The sequence below is a fragment of the Grus americana genome, chromosome 24 (genome assembly GCF_028858705.1).
Source record: "Grus americana isolate bGruAme1 chromosome 24, bGruAme1.mat, whole genome shotgun sequence".
Lineage (NCBI taxonomy): Eukaryota > Metazoa > Chordata > Aves > Gruiformes > Gruidae > Grus > Grus americana.
This window is the reverse complement of record NC_072875.1, coordinates 1,001,985-1,016,535: the sequence shown is the minus strand read 5'-3', so window position 1 is coordinate 1,016,535 and position 14,551 is coordinate 1,001,985. Positions and strand designations below refer to the sequence as shown.

The following is a 14,551-nucleotide window of genomic DNA, read 5'->3' as shown; positions in this document are numbered from 1 at the left end:
GGGGAGGCACGGCGGGGGCCGCCTGGGAAGGGTGTACCTCCCAGACGGGAGGCTGAGGGCACAGGCTGCCCCTGCCCTCACTGCGGGCGGGAGCCCAGCCCCGCCACGGCCCCTCGCCCCGCCGCCGCACACACGGGTGGCCGTGGCTCCAACACACAACCTAGGGTTTTATTGTGCAGACAGAGGAACACTCCCGGAGGGTGGGTTTTTGTTGTTGCTTTTCGTAGGGTTCTTTTTTTTTTCCCCTGTAACAGAATTTCTTTTACGACAAGCTGTGGAAACAACTACAAATGTTCACAAAAAAATGAGACTCGAGACACATCCGCGCTCTGCCAGCTGGGCTCTGCGCCTGCCCCGGCGCTCACCAGCAAGCCCAGGGAGCTGGGCACAGCCAGACCTCAGCTATACAGGGCCTCAGCAGCACTAGACAGCAAGCAAGCAGGCAGAGGCGGGCAGGGAATGAGCACGGGGGTAGGAGGCAGCTCGCGGTGTCTGGAGAAGAGCAAGGAGTGGGGAGCAGCTGCTGTGAATTGCTCTCAGCCGTGGTGGCACGGCACAACCTGGGATGCACGGGTAGCTCGGCAGGGCTGGGGTTCACCCCACGGATGCTCCCGCTTGCGTCTTTCCCTGCCCCTGTGCCCTCCCCTGGGCAAGGGTGCAGCAGGGCTGGCCCTCGGGTCTCTCTCCCCACGGCCGGCTGGGCTGCTCCTTGCCTGGGAGCCGCCAGGTTTCGGGGAGGCCAGGGCAGCAGCCCACCAGCTCCCCGGGCTCCTGCGGGGCGTTGGGGCAGGCCCGGGCTGGCAGATGCGGGCTGCGCTCAGCATCGCTCTCCCCGCTCTGGATGACCCCTGGGAAGGTCCTGGCCTTACTGAGGCAGTGGCCAAGAGCCCGGCTGCTCTTAAATGGAGACGGGGAAATGCTGAAAGGGAGGAGAGAGAAGGGAGGGGGCGCATGGGCTCCTCCCAGCAGCACGGTGGGACTGGAGGAAGACTGGGCTGGAGGAAGGCTGCCGAGCCTACCCAGGGCCAGGCACCAGGACGTGTGCCGTGAGGAAGGATCGGGGCCGCCAGATGTTCCCTCAGGGAAGACAGGGTGATGGTGCAGAGGAATCCCTGCGGAGACCCTGGGGTCACGGTCCCATAGGGGAGCCCCCTCCCCACCAGCCTGCCTGGATCCAGCCCCAGGGGCCTCGGGGAGGGGAGCGGGGATGAAGGCAGGGCTGCAGCTAGCTCAGAGAGGCTCTGCTTGCCTCCACGGGGAGCGGGTGCTGGCAGCAATTCTCTCGTCACAGCTAAGGGCTGGTCCCCGGGGACAGCAAGTGGTGTCTTGGGCTCGGGCAGCCCAGAGGTACCAGATGATATCTGGAGGAGGCCTCGCTTCCAGCTCAGCTGTAAGAAACAGATTAGGAAAAACTCGTTGCCAAAACATGTATGCAGCGAGCCCTAAGGAGGCAGGGGCATTCGACGGGTGTCTCCTCGACCTGCTCCCCCCTCTCCTCCCAGCCTGGCCAGGCCCAGCATCGTCCCCTGCCTCCCCTGCTCCCTCCGTCTCTTCCCTGCCTGCTCCCAGACAGGACTCACCTCGGGGCCTCTCCCAGTCGTGGCAGCTCGCAGTGGCTCAGGGAGAGAGGAGCAGGCTGAGGAATCAGTAATGTCACCTGGCTAGCGGGCAGGGCGGGTTGGGGACGCCAGTAGCCTCATCTCCTCCAGGGGCTGTGGGCACAGCACCCAGCAAGGGGACCCCTTGGCATGCTCTCGCATCATCTCCCTCTCTTACCTGCCAATCCAGCTGTCTTTCCCCGCTTGAGAACAGGCAAACCCCAAAAGTTAAAGGGACGGGAGAAGCGGGCTGTGTGGGGCTGAAGCTCCAGTGCTCCCAGTATGAGCAAACCAGCCAGCCTACCGAGCGGGGAGGCACGATGGGAGAAGCAACGCTGCCTAGCAGAGCCACCATGCTTCGGAGCAGGGCATGTGTGCGTGTGATGGTGGGTCTCGGCACAGGACGGTGGTTAGCGTTAGATATATGGCTATATAGAGATAACACGGAGAGAGGTTTCACTCGTTCCAAATGGTTCGGCTTCTCTTTCCAAGGGCTGCGTTCTGGCAGGGGAGGCAGGTTTGCTGGGGTACTCGGTGTGTGCGTGCGTGCGTGTGTGGGCGTGCTTTTCCTTTCACAGGGACACGAAGTCCACGGCTTGCAGGAGAGGCAGGGAAAGGAGAAGCAGCAGGAGCCACGAAGTGTTCTGGATCAAGAGGCTGAAGCCGGCGCATTTCTCCAGTTTGTCTGTGAGGAACAGGGAACGGGGAGGGAGAGAAAATCCGCAATGAAATCCCTTGGGAACAGGGAATAAGGCTGGGGGTTATAAGGGGTACCGGGACTCAGCTTCTTGCCTTTTCTCTGCCACAGAAATGCAGCAAGTCCCGTCCTGGTCTCTTGCCTGTTGCCCCTCCCACCTCGTGCCCATGCAGCGGCAAAGCTTTTGGGGGCTCAGAGATCCTGGGAAGCGTAACCCTGCCTGTGCCTGACTGAGGTGACAAGGGGACGGGCACCAGGTAAGACGAAGGGCTCTGAAACTGGAGGACTGCTCCTGTGGGATGTAAGCGTGGAGAATCCCCGCTGCATTCCCGCTCTGGACCACGCACCTCTTCAGTCCTTCTCCAGCAGACTCGTCCCCTCTGCTGGGACAGACTGACTGCGGGAGGACACCTGGGCGACGTGCCCGAGGCGGGGCAGGGGTAAGTAGTCTGGGATGGGGCAGAGTGAGGCCATCTGTGGGGCTGACTGCTCTGCTTGCAGTAGGGAGGCACGGTAAGGGTTGGGAAACATTGACGGGGCTCAGGGAGGGTTTGGGTACGCCACAGGGGGTCGTGGTTTTCTCTGCTGGCCCTGCCAAGCCAAGGAGCAGGTGGGAAGGAGGGACTGAGGCCAGGCACCCCTGCCCATCTTACCTTTGATGACAGTAATGTTCTTTATCTGGTTGCCGGTGTAGTCGTTGGTGGCCTTCAGCTCGCACATGTAGACACCCTCATCGCTGGTGGTGAAGCTCTGCAGGTGGAGGCACACCAGGTTCTTGTGCATGGTGACGTTGGCTCGGCTCCGGTAGACGTTCTCAGAGACGCTGATGGTGCTGTGGATGACGTGCTTCCTGTTGTCCTTGGTGATGCTGAACTCATAGGTCAGGGGGTTGCTGGTTTTGTTCTCATAACGGCAGTCCACCCGGAGGCTCTGGCCCAGCAGGCAGGCACTCAGGTCCTTGATCATCTGGCAGTGGGCAGCCTGGAGGACTGGGAGAAGCAAGCAGGGGTTGGACAGGGACCAGCGAGCACTGGAGATGCCCATGCAGACTCCTGGCCCTTGCCTAGCTGCTCTGGGCCGAGCTCACTGGAGAGCAGGGAGGGGATGCGCGCCTGCCAGCTGTACCTGTCAGTATGACAGCGATGCTGACGGTGGGGTTCATCTCTCCGCTGAGGTGCCTGACGGTGGCCGTCACTGAGAGGGGAGCCTGGGCAGGGAGAGAGAGGCGGTCAGCCAGGCCACTGCCCCGGCACGCAGGTGTGGGCACTCGGTGGTGCAGACGTGGGCACACGTGGCACAGGTAGGCAGGCTGCCTCGCCTCGCGCAAATGATGCTCTGTAGCCTGCTCCTCATCCTGATGTCTGATTCACTGCGCAGGGACCAGCTGGCCCTGCAGCCAGCTCGGGAATAAGGCGCTGCGTGTCTGGTCAGCACCACCTTTCCGTATCCCCTGGTAATGCCGGCCACGCGCTCTTTTCCCTGTCTGGATCCCCCACGCCAGACGTGAAACGAGCGTGGCACAGACCTGCGGCTGCCTGCAGCGAGACCTGCACGTGCCGCCTTCCCCTCCCTCTGCCCCGTGCCCAGGCTGGGTGCCCAGTGAAGGGACGGGCAGGAGAAATCAGGATGCACCCCGGCGCCTGCGCATCGCGGCCAGAGGGCTGCGGCTCACGGCGAGCGTGCTGCCAGGTGAGGGACCCTCCCTCGGTGCCGGCGGGCGCCAGGCCTGCCAGCCCCCCTGCGGCTCCAGCGGGTGAGCTCAGCAAAGATGACTCATTGCGATGCAGTGAGGGAAAGGGGCCAAGACCGGCAAGGAGGAGGGACGCGGCAGCTGGACAGGGAGCCAACTGCCGACGGACGGCACCCAGTCTCCAGGGGCTGAGCCAAGCCTGCCCGGCCACAGGGTGGAAGGGTTTTGGGGCGGCAGAGCCCACCCTCTGGGTCCCTGGTCCGGTGCCCATCTCTCGTCAGGCTGCCTCCCGCTCTGCGTGGGTAAGGGGCCCACCGGCGTGCCGTCAGAACGCCAGGGCTGCTGACGGTCCAATCCGGCTGAGAGGAATCAGTTAAAGGTTTGCAGCCCCGCCGAGCAGCCGCATGGGGAATTCAGCCGCAGACATGCGGAATGGAGGGAGAGGGTGGGGGAGCGGCAAAGCAGACGCCAGGGCTGAAGGACACACCAAGCGCCCTGCAGTCGGTCCTCCAGGCTGGGGATGCGGGGCCAGGCCCAAGAGGGGGAGGTGAATTACCACCCCTTTTGGGACTCCAGGCTGGCAGAGGGGACAGCAGGTCCCCAGTTTGCTCCCTCCGAGCCTGGCTAAGCACCCAGGGAAGAGCTAGGAACTGCCCGCGCCACAGCCAGCTGGGTTTTTCTTTTTAGCATTTTTTAGGTCTTTCATATAACTCTCTAGGAGGAAATACCAAAACCATTTGCTCACTCTGAAGTTGTGAAAGATCTCTGTATCCACGAGCCCAAACCCAGGCCGGGAAGAAAAATTCCCTTCTGTTTGATCTCGACAACCAAGAGGTTGCAACGGGGGGGCAAAGGTGTGATGGAGGAGACTACCTGTGTCTCCTCTGGGTTCCTAGGAACTGGCCCCCGTCCCTCGCTTTGTCATTCCTCAGGTCCGACCCACTCCTCTTGGAATGTCCTGGGACGCTATCTAGGTCACGGCCAGGCTTTCCTCCAGAAAATCAGTGCAAATAGGCTCCCAGAGAGGGAGGCCTCCTCCCATCCGTGTGCAGAAGCACTCAGATCTTCTAGGCTCTGGGTTCCTGAGCCCTCGGACCCCCTGTACCCCCCCTCTCCTCCTGACAGTGGTGCCAGGAGCAGAGCGAGCCAAGCACCTCTCGCTCCCGCCCGGTCCCAGGGGTTTTGCGTAGGGACAGGACCCACGAGGACGGTGGCATCAGAGCAAGCCCAGCCCTCGCAGAGCAAAGCTCTCCGGCGCGGTCCCTGCCGCCCGCTCGGGGCCACGCCACGGCGGTACCTCCGCGCCCACCGTCGTGGCAAGCCGCGGGTGACGGGCAGGCCGTGGGGCCGGGGGCGAGGCGCCGGGGAAGAGAACAGCCAGCCCGACGGGCTGAGGGAAACCAGGAGCCCCGGGAGCCCGGCTGCGCTCGGGGGCGGCTGCCAGCGAAAGGCAGCGCGCGGGAGGGCTGCCAAGCGCGCGGTTCGCGCGTGGGCGTGCGGCTCCGCAAGGAAGAGCGGAGCGAGGCGGGCGCGGCGCCTCTGCCCGGGCCCCGCGAAGGCGCGAGCTGCCCGCCTTGCAGGCAGCGGGCGCGCGTGTGGCAGCGCGTGGAGGCGCGGGGCGAGGCTGGCGGGTGCGTGCGTGCGTGCGTGCGCCCGGGCGTGCCCACGGAGGAATGCCGCAGTCCCGATCCTCGGCGGGAGGGGAGTGGGACCGCCACGGCCGCGACAACAGCGAGAGCGTCCCCCCCGGCGGCCGCCGCCCTCTAGCACCGGCCTCTCCCCGGCGGCCGGGGGCGGGCAGAGCATCCCGCCGCCGGCCGCCACCCGCGCCGGGGGCCAGAGGGCTCCCCCCCCCCCCCCACACCCGCCCCCGGCCCCGCCGCCACGCCCGGGGGGGACTGCGGACCTTCCCGCGGGCGGGGGCGGGGGGAAGGCAGCCCGCAGGGTCGCGCCGCCGCCGCTCCCCCCCTCATCCCCGCCCGGCGCCGCCCGGTCCGCGGTGCGGCAGCGCGGAGCGGGGCGGCGGGGCTGCCCGGGGCGGGCGGGGCCGTGCCTACCTGCCCGGCGCTGTCCGGTGCTGCCCGCGCTGCCGCCCGCGGGGCTGCCGGCGCTGTCCGGTGCTGCTGCCCGGCGCTGCTGCCCGGCGGCGCTGTGGGCGGCGCGGCGCTCCCGCAGTTTGGGAAGGGCCGGGCGGGCGGCCCCAGCAAATCAGTGCCGGGCGGCGTCACGCAGGCTCGGCCCCCGGCCCTGCGGCGCGGGGGGGGGGGACGGGGGGGGCCCTGCCTCTGCGGGCCTGCCCCCGCCCCCGGCTGCGGCCGCCCCGGCCCAGGGGGGCTCTGCCCGAGGCCGGGGCGCCGGGGAGGAAGGAAGCCCCTTGGGCTGGGGCGGGGGGCGACGGGGCGGGTCCTCAGCCCGGCCGGGGCACGCACCGGTGGGGGGGCTCCCATTCGGCCCCCTTCCCCCCTCCCCGCCCCTTCCCCTCTTTCTGCAGACTGGAAAGGGCGACAGATCCCCATTGCCACGGGAACATCACATTTTGGAGAAGAGCTGCTAGCCCCCATCCTCCCCGGCAAGGCAGGAGTTGTTTTGCTGGGAAAGGAGGGTGCTTTGGACGTGGAAAGAAGAGCTTGGCTTGGGCTTTGCTGAGAAGGAGGGAGGTATTCCCCCTCCTCAAATGAGTAGAGCTCAGGTGCCGACGAGGCCAGCCCGCACCAAGTTTCCAAAGACCCACGCAACGCAGGTTTCCTTCACGCAGGAAACGGTGGCAGGAACAGCGGGGGACACAGCCGAAGCTCCGTCTGTGGTACCGCTGGCCACGAGCCTGAAGTTTTAGGCCCAGAGCCGGTGGCAGTGAGGACGCAAGCAAGGGCTTGTTCCCCACAGGCTCCCGTCACCGCATGGTTGGGAAGGGGCTAAGCAGAGCTGCTTCTGCACGTGCAAAATGTCTTTGGACCCAGAAAGCAGCCTGGCAAAAGGCCTCTTCCCTGCTCTTGGGCGAGGTGGAGATGACAGGAGAGGAGGGCAGCATTAGGGAGCTGCTCTGCCTGGGAGTTTGGGTCCCAAGGCCCTCGTCCGGGGAAGGAGCAGAGGCATGCAGGATGGCTTGCCCTGTCCTCGCCTCCTCCCACACCCCCTGGCTGGGCTCTGCAAAAAGGGCTGGCACTGTGAAAGTTGATATGAAAAGTCATATTCTGCTCCAGCAGAACCTGATCCCGGGTGACATTCGAGTGCTGAGGTTTTGCAAGCTGGCTGTGCAACGGGGTTTTGCTAATTCTACCAAATCTTGACTCTAACTGCTCGCTCCCTACGTGGGCCGCAGGTGTCTGCCCTAAACGGGACCGGACACGCGGGCTGGCCAGGGGGCCTGTGATGTCCAGGGAGCGTGCATCAGGGTTCCGGTGCGCTGCCACGAGGAGGGCAAAGGCCTGACCCTGTCCGTTGTGGCAGCTGGGTACCGAAGGGACCCAGGCGGTGGGGTCACGCACAGCTGCATGTGCGCAGCAACACAACTGCACTGGTGACCCAGGATGGCACAGACTGACAGTGCTGGCTAAGGACCGGATTGCAGCCGTGGCACAGAAGGTCACTGCTAACGTGACTGGAAGCAGACTGGCGCAACGCAAGCAGACAGACACCAGAGGTGTGTCGCCACGTTGTCAGGGCGCACAAAATGCAAGCACGAAGTCTGCATCCAAACGCAGCTGTGATGTGGGGCGGCACGCGTAACCGTGTGCACACGCGCGCGCAAACGTACGGGTCCTTTTTACATCTAGCCCCACATCTCCACAAGCTGCGTCTCCTCCACAACGCCACCCTCGCCCCTGGCTATGCGAGCATAGGCAACCAGGGAATTTGAGCTCAAAGGACTGGCTTTTGGAGGCATGCGGTTTCCCCAGTCCCATTGCAAGAGATTTCAGCTCCCTTTAAATTTCGGGCTGGCGGTGCTGTGGAGGCAGGCATGATTGTGCAGTTTCTGGGCACTGCTGGCAGCGAGCATCCTGCCTAGGTATTTGCAAGAAGCTCCTTGCAGAGGTTCGCCAGCTGGATAGTCCCTTCACTGCAGATCGCAGTCTGGCTGTCATCCATAAACCACAGAAAATCTGTCCCCAAGTCGCACTTAATGCAGAGACCTCCAGATAGTGGCCAAAGGAAAAGGGTGGAGAGGAGAGAGTCTAGTAATGACAGACAGGCAGAGAAACGGAGAGGGGGGCAGGCAGCATTTGGAGGGGCAGGCGTCAGGCAGAAAGACAGACAGACAAGCACAAACGGGGCAAGGAGGTAGCCAAACAGACACAGCGCAGCACAGCACGGCAGTGCAGATACCAGCAGGCGTGGGTCGCTGTGGCAGGACAGACAGACAAGCAGGCAGAGGCAGGGCGCGCACAGCCCTCCTAGGAATTCCGATCAGCCAAACTGCCCCTCGCGCCCGTGTGGAGAGAAAGCTGGGGCGTGTGGGGAGTCCTTCTGCTCTGCTGGAGTGCGTCGGGGGCATCGCTGCTCCTGGTAGCTCAAGGACCGTCCCCAGTAGCTGCAGGAGGCAGGCTGGGAGCAGAGGCACTGACCATGACTCGGGCGTCTGGTGCTGCTGCAGCAATTAAAACCTGGCCTTGTCCCAAGGACATCCTGGTGCAGGGGATGCCCTTCTTCTAGGAGAAAGGTGGGTGCACATCCTTCCCGAGAGGAACATCTCTCCACTGCCCTCAGCCTACCCCCAAACACAAGGAGCAGAGAGAGCGTCTCTCCCTCTTACGAATCACTGCACAGCAGTACGCTCTGGGTCCTGCTCAAAACATGACAGCAGGATGCCCACGCAGCAGCTGGTCCCTACCGTTTGCTCCCCCCCCGCTAATCGCTGGGGAGGGGAGACATGAGGTCCCGGACAACAGGACCTGGGGGCAGCACTCCTGGGGAGAGACTCCTGGCATCCTCCCCAAGGCCATTAGAGCCGGGGACTTACGGGATGGAAAAGTGAGGGAGGGCACCTGAGAGTCAGTGCTATCGATCTGGCAGAGATCACAGCTCTAGGCTCGACTGCCGGCAGCGCTCACCTGCCTCGCAGCGCAGCACCTGGCAGGCTGGCCAGGCCCCAGAGCTCCAGCTGACAGGAGGGCTGCAAAGGATTCGCGCTTCTCACTGCGCTGAGCCAGACCCTTCCCACCCCACCTTTGAGGGACGAGAACGGGAAGCTGCAGAAGAGCTTTGCCCTTGATTGGAGGGACAGAATGGCCCTTGGGAGCCCGGCGGGGCCCCACAGATGCTATATGTAGCATGGCCCAGATACGAAGCCCCTGGGCTTTGTGGCACTGCTGCACAGAGCAGGGGTGGAGGATACTGTGCTCCCCTCCTTCCTGCATGCAGCACACGGCCACGGAAAGCAGGGGCAGGCAGAGCTCCTGCTGCGGCATTGGCCTGGGGTCTGCCGTGCTCCGAGCAGCCGTGTTAGCCTCGCAAAGGAGATGGCTGCCCGGGGCATAGTTCCAGCTCTGCCAGAGTGGCTTGCCTGCAGCATGCAGGGCTCCTCCTTGATAGCCTCTGCGTGTTTTATGTCTGTGTTCTGGGTTCAGAGAAGCCCCAGAGACTGAAGACCTCGGTCTAACAGAGAGCGATCCGGGGCTAGGAAGTGCCCGTGAGGAATCGGCTCCAGTCCCTGCACCGACACAGCTGCCAGCAGGAACATCCCTCCCTCCGCTCCTTTCCTCCCTGTCTGCCTTGTGTGCTCTGGCTAGCGGAAAGTCCAGGCTCTGGGCTCACACCCAGTCACGCAAGGGTGGCCCAGAGCGGGAACGTTGTGCCCTCCTGCTTGTCGCGGTGGCTTGCCGTGAAGGGATGCTTCTCTAGGAGGCTGCCAGCAGTGAGTATTCAAGACAGCGTAGGATGCCCCACAGTAAATCCCTGCTTTATCTGGCACTGCTGCCTTTCCACCCTGCTCGGATCTGGGAGCCACCGGGCAAGATCCCAGCGGTGTAGCTTTCCTGCCCAACCAGAGCAGAACAGTTCTCCTTGCAGTCTGGTGTCAATCTGGAGGAGAGGTGACCATCTCTGTCTGCTTCCAGCCCTTCCTGCCCAGGGCCACTAAAACCTTCTTGCGAGAGACTTGGAAATCCTCGGGGGAGCCAGCCAGGATATTAGGAACCAACTCAGCCTGGAAGAGGGGGTTGACTGAGGCACAGAGCTCTCAGCTTGCTCCGTCTGCTCCCCAGACTGAGTGGGAGCAGCGCTCGGCTGCCCGCTCCAGCCTCCCCCTTACTGCCTCCCATTGCAGCCAGCGATGCATCCTCCTGGCACGTGGCAGGGGCTAGGTTTTTTTTCCCACGCAGCTGCTGGGATGAGCGCGCTGCTTTCTGTACCACGTCCCTCAAACCTGATCTCTGCTGAGCTTAGATGGAGACCCGTCCCTGCAAAAAGGGAAACATCTCTGCCAACTGAACCAGGCAGGTTTGGCAGATAACTCGGCTCCTAGCTCAGAGCTGGAAGATCCGTGTCTCTTACCTGCAGGGTGAGCGACCAGAGGTCCTGTATTCAGCCTCTTTGCAAGGGTGCCACATCCCATGGGCTCTTAACACAGACAGAGAGTTTGAACTGGGAAGAAATGCCGCTTCAGATGATGAGACTCCACTCCTCCCCCTGCTGAACACCTTACCCCGTGACACCCCCCCCCCTCTGTCCCCACTTAAGATGGCAATCGAGGAGAGTAACTATGGGGGCTGATGCCAGGTTGTGCAGCATTAGAAGCCCCAGACCAGCAGCTGACTGATTCCCAGGGCAACTTTAAACCCCTTTGTTTTGGGGAAGTTTACCCGTGTGGGAAAGGAAAAGCCCCTAGGTGCCTCCTAGGAAGGTGCTGGACAGAAAAAGCGGCATCGAGCACAGCACCGCTTCTGCTCCCCATCCCCAGCCTAGCTTCCTCCTCTCTGTCTCAGGAGAGATGAATAATGCAAGCTACATAAAATGGAAATAGCTTCCCCGAATTTTCTCCTCCTACATGCTGGGCCTTAAGGAACGGAAAATGTTTATTAGCATTCCTTATTTATGAAGAAATCATCAGCCAGGGTGGTTAACTCTCACCACGCGGGTTCCTGAGGACAGTTCCAGAGAAGAGCCGCTGGAAGCAACTGCCCGCAGGGTTCCCCTGTGCTCCAAGCTCCTCACCCTGGAGAGAGGCAGGTTAAGCAAAGGCAGGCAGGTTTGCCCCTTCCAGGCGCAGAACAGAGCTCGGCTCTACGTTGAGGCTGGAGGCCATGGGGAGCAGCGGGGAGGGAGGGAGGCCCGGGCCTGGCTCTCGCCCTGGCCGTGCCGGAGGGGCAGGGGCTGTTGCTACGGCACACACAGTGCTTCCCTTTAGCAGCCAGCCAGCTGCTCCCCGCGCTCGGGTTTGTGTCACCAGCTCCAGCGCTCGCTCAGCTCCCCCATTGTTAGCGGGGACAATAGGAGCATGTACCGGGCGGAGCGAGGAAGGGTTTCCCCTGCTCCCTGCCTTCTCTGCAGCCGATATAAGCCCACGAGCCTGTGCTGCTGGCGAGCTCCCTTAGCCCTCCTGCCGCCAAGGACACCCGAGCGCCTGGGCCGAGGCGGAGACAACACTGCCTGCCCAGAGCCCGATGCCCGCTCTCCTCGGAGGCACTCGGCAAGCCCCGCTCTCTGCGTCACCCTTCTCAGCGTCAAACCACAAACGCCAGCATCCCTCCAGCCGCATCTGGCCAAGCAACCAGACTCGTGCTGGCCTTAGTCGCTCAGCGATTCTTCCCAGTCCGTACCGACAAATTGTTTGGAGCAGAGAGATATTTTCAAGCGCTTCCCAGGCAGCCTTTTACCTGTTGTTGTCTGCTCCTGTTTGCTTAGGAGGCTGGAGAACCTCCTGTTTCTGGACTCTTAAGGCAGGGCTAAGAAGCCCAAGCCCCATCTCCTCATCTCCTCTATAGTCTCCTTCAGGGACAGGAAGTGGGTCGCTTCATATCTCTGTGCATCAGTTTTGCCGCAGAAAAACATGTCCTGAAGAAATTCCTTCCTTTTTTGTCCAGGCCAACCCTCTGGTCTCCAGGAGACAGATTGCTGATAAAGACAACACAGTCAAAAAGAATCACTGAGCTTTTGTAAAGAGAAACCCAAAGTCATGGTTGAAAGAAAAAGAAAAATCTTGATTGTAGCAGTGGAGGAGTTACCCGGGCACCCACTTCAGAACTGTGCTGGTGTGCGTGCTCTTCAGTATACTCACCGAGTTACTACAAGCACCAAGGCGGCAGTCAGAGGCTCTCCAGCAAATACCGTTGCGATCGCTTCATTTATGCTATAGCACAGCAGACTCTTTCCAACAGCAGCACCACATCAAACGTCTGCGAACAGCGGGGTGTCGGGCTTTTTCCGTCCTACTGTCACTCAAGGCAGGCAAGAGGGCCCAGCCTTGGTCTGCCACGAGCCTCTTGCCCTGTGACACAACGGCTCTCGCGGAGACCTCCCCAGAAGCTTCCGCACCTTCGCGACACCAAAGACAGGCACTTCTAGGGAGCCAAAGTTTGCTCAGAAACAGGGTCCTGCCAGGGAAAAGCAACACTCAGCCAGGGCTCCAGCTCCGTGGGCCAGGAGCGGCACGGCCTTCGTACTTCAGCACTTAACCAAAGAGAGAGAAGTGGAAGGAGGTGTGAGACATGATGGGATTGTGCCCAGCTACAGGCTTGCTTCGCCTCTGAGGCGGTAAAGCAGGACAAATGAGTCTGCATCTAAAGGACCTGCCTTTTACCAGAGAGGTGACGTTAGGGAAAGGGCTGGAACCCCCGCGTTGCGATGAACGGTGTTAAATGGGCCTCAGTCATCCTCAAGAAGCATCCTTTGGGGAACAGTTGCTGTACTGAAAGAACTCAAGCCTCTGGATTACCAATAGCAAGTGCTTTTTGGGAAAGTTTAGCCGGAGGTTTAGCATAAGCCTAACTCATACAATGCCATTACTAACCTTAAACTTAGGAAACTAACTCCAAGGTGAACTTTGAATTCTTCCAAAAAATGTCAACAAAACATTATTTCCACCATAGTCAGATCTGAGGACTGCCTTTTATATTGCGTGCTCTTTGTCATTTGCAAGCCTAAGTTGGCAGATAAATCGTTGTTAAGCGTAAGTTTCACCCTATCGCCACCGTTTCCTTGGGAAGATAAATCCTAAACGCAATTTTGGTTTGCGTGTTGGAAAGATTAGCTCCTGGTCATGATCTTGTCATCCTTCTGAGCTCTTAGTGCTTTACCTAAAGCACAGGTAACTGAACAAGGCCCTTCCATTTCTAGTATGTTTCAAGTTTGGCCGAGTAGCACGAGGTTCATAACGAGAAACGGAACAGCACCCTCCTCATTTTGGGGACTTCACGGACAGACAACAGCACAGCCGGTAATTACCATACGCTCTGTAACCACAAGCATCGAAAACGAAACAGCTTGAAAGGAGGACGTCACTGGCAAGACCCCCACGGAGAAAAGGACAAGGGGTACCAGAGCAGTGCTGGCCCTAACTGCTCTTTGCAAGATCCCGCTTCAACATGCAAGAGCAGCTAATTTACTCCTGGAAGTGACACCAGAAGCTCCCCCCAGGAGTTTCACGTCAAAGCTGTCACTATCGCAAACCAGTGGGTTTATTTCGAACCCTTCCTATTTCCCAGGGCAAGGCAGGGACACCAGATGCTGGGACAAGCTTAGCTGCTTGGTTCCTTTTCTCTAGAACTGAGAGCTGAAAAACGGGATAGTGTGTACCATTACTAGAAATAAACACGGAAAGGCAACGCATAAAGAATAAACCTCTGCAACTGTTAAAAAGTCTGTATTGCAAGAAGTAAACGCTCCCCGCCAATGTTTACTGGAAGAAATCTCGCTGTGTGGCTTTAGATACCTTGAGCATGCTCAGAATCAGAAGCTGCACAGCACTTAGCTAAACATTCAGTCCTAATGGACTTTGGGAACCTACCAGCCGGCGCTCGATTACAATTTACTTACTCCCCTATTCTGTTGAGATAATTTACATGGTTTCTTACTCTCTGTATTGCTTCTAACAAAATATCCTGTCTGTTAAATGCAGTTTTATATTTTTCTGTAAACAAACCACCTCTCAAAGTTGCAGAACCACACCTGCCTTCTAGCGTGTTCAGCCAAGCTATTTCAAGCGGCCACCCCAGACCCCCAAAACACCGCAATACACCAAGCAGCTCCACAAAGTCCCCCATCGAGTCACTGCTCCCTTACCTCTGCTGTAGCATGTTAGTGAGTATAGGCTTTGAGAGCTGTTTACAAGCAAGTGCAGAATAAAACACACAAATAAACCACCCTAAGTACATGAGTGCAGCCATGCTCCCTTTTTCTTACTTTGAAAGGAATTTGTGCATCCCCTTACTGAAGAAAATGCTCTGCTACAGGGAGCAAGTGAACTCCCGGCCAGGGAGTCTTACTTCCAGGCCAGGGAGTCCTGCTTCCAGGCCGGGGAGGGTGCCCAGCGGCCAGGTGAGAGGGACTGGGCCCCACACAAGAGTTGAGGAGGGACTGGAGCATCGCTGGACACCCACCAGCTGTCCTGGAGCTCTGCCCCATACAAGTCTG

At 60.4% G+C, this 14,551-nt stretch overlaps 1 protein-coding gene across 4 annotated transcripts; it reads right to left on the bottom strand.

The window, feature by feature from the left end:
* Positions 1-147: 147 nt before the first annotated feature.
* On the bottom strand, positions 148-6,195 carry THY1 (Thy-1 cell surface antigen). Of its 4 annotated transcripts, none has more exons than XR_008574083.1 (5): positions 6,043-6,189; positions 3,421-3,502; positions 2,949-3,284; positions 1,777-2,283; positions 148-1,388 (listed from the first exon to the last, which is right to left on the bottom strand). XR_008574083.1 is itself a non-coding variant. In XM_054803159.1 (4 exons), the coding sequence occupies exons 2-4, from the start codon at positions 3,455-3,457 to the stop codon at positions 2,171-2,173; spliced, it is 486 nt and encodes a 161-aa protein (XP_054659134.1). In that variant the 5' UTR covers positions 3,458-3,502; positions 6,043-6,195; the 3' UTR covers positions 148-2,170. The 4 variants fall into 4 exon arrangements, 2 of the variants coding, with proteins under 2 accessions (XP_054659134.1, XP_054659133.1); XR_008574082.1 differs by having other exon boundaries at positions 1,581-2,283; positions 6,043-6,165; XM_054803159.1 differs by having other exon boundaries at positions 148-2,283; positions 6,043-6,195.
* Positions 6,196-14,551: the final 8,356 nt, after the last annotated feature.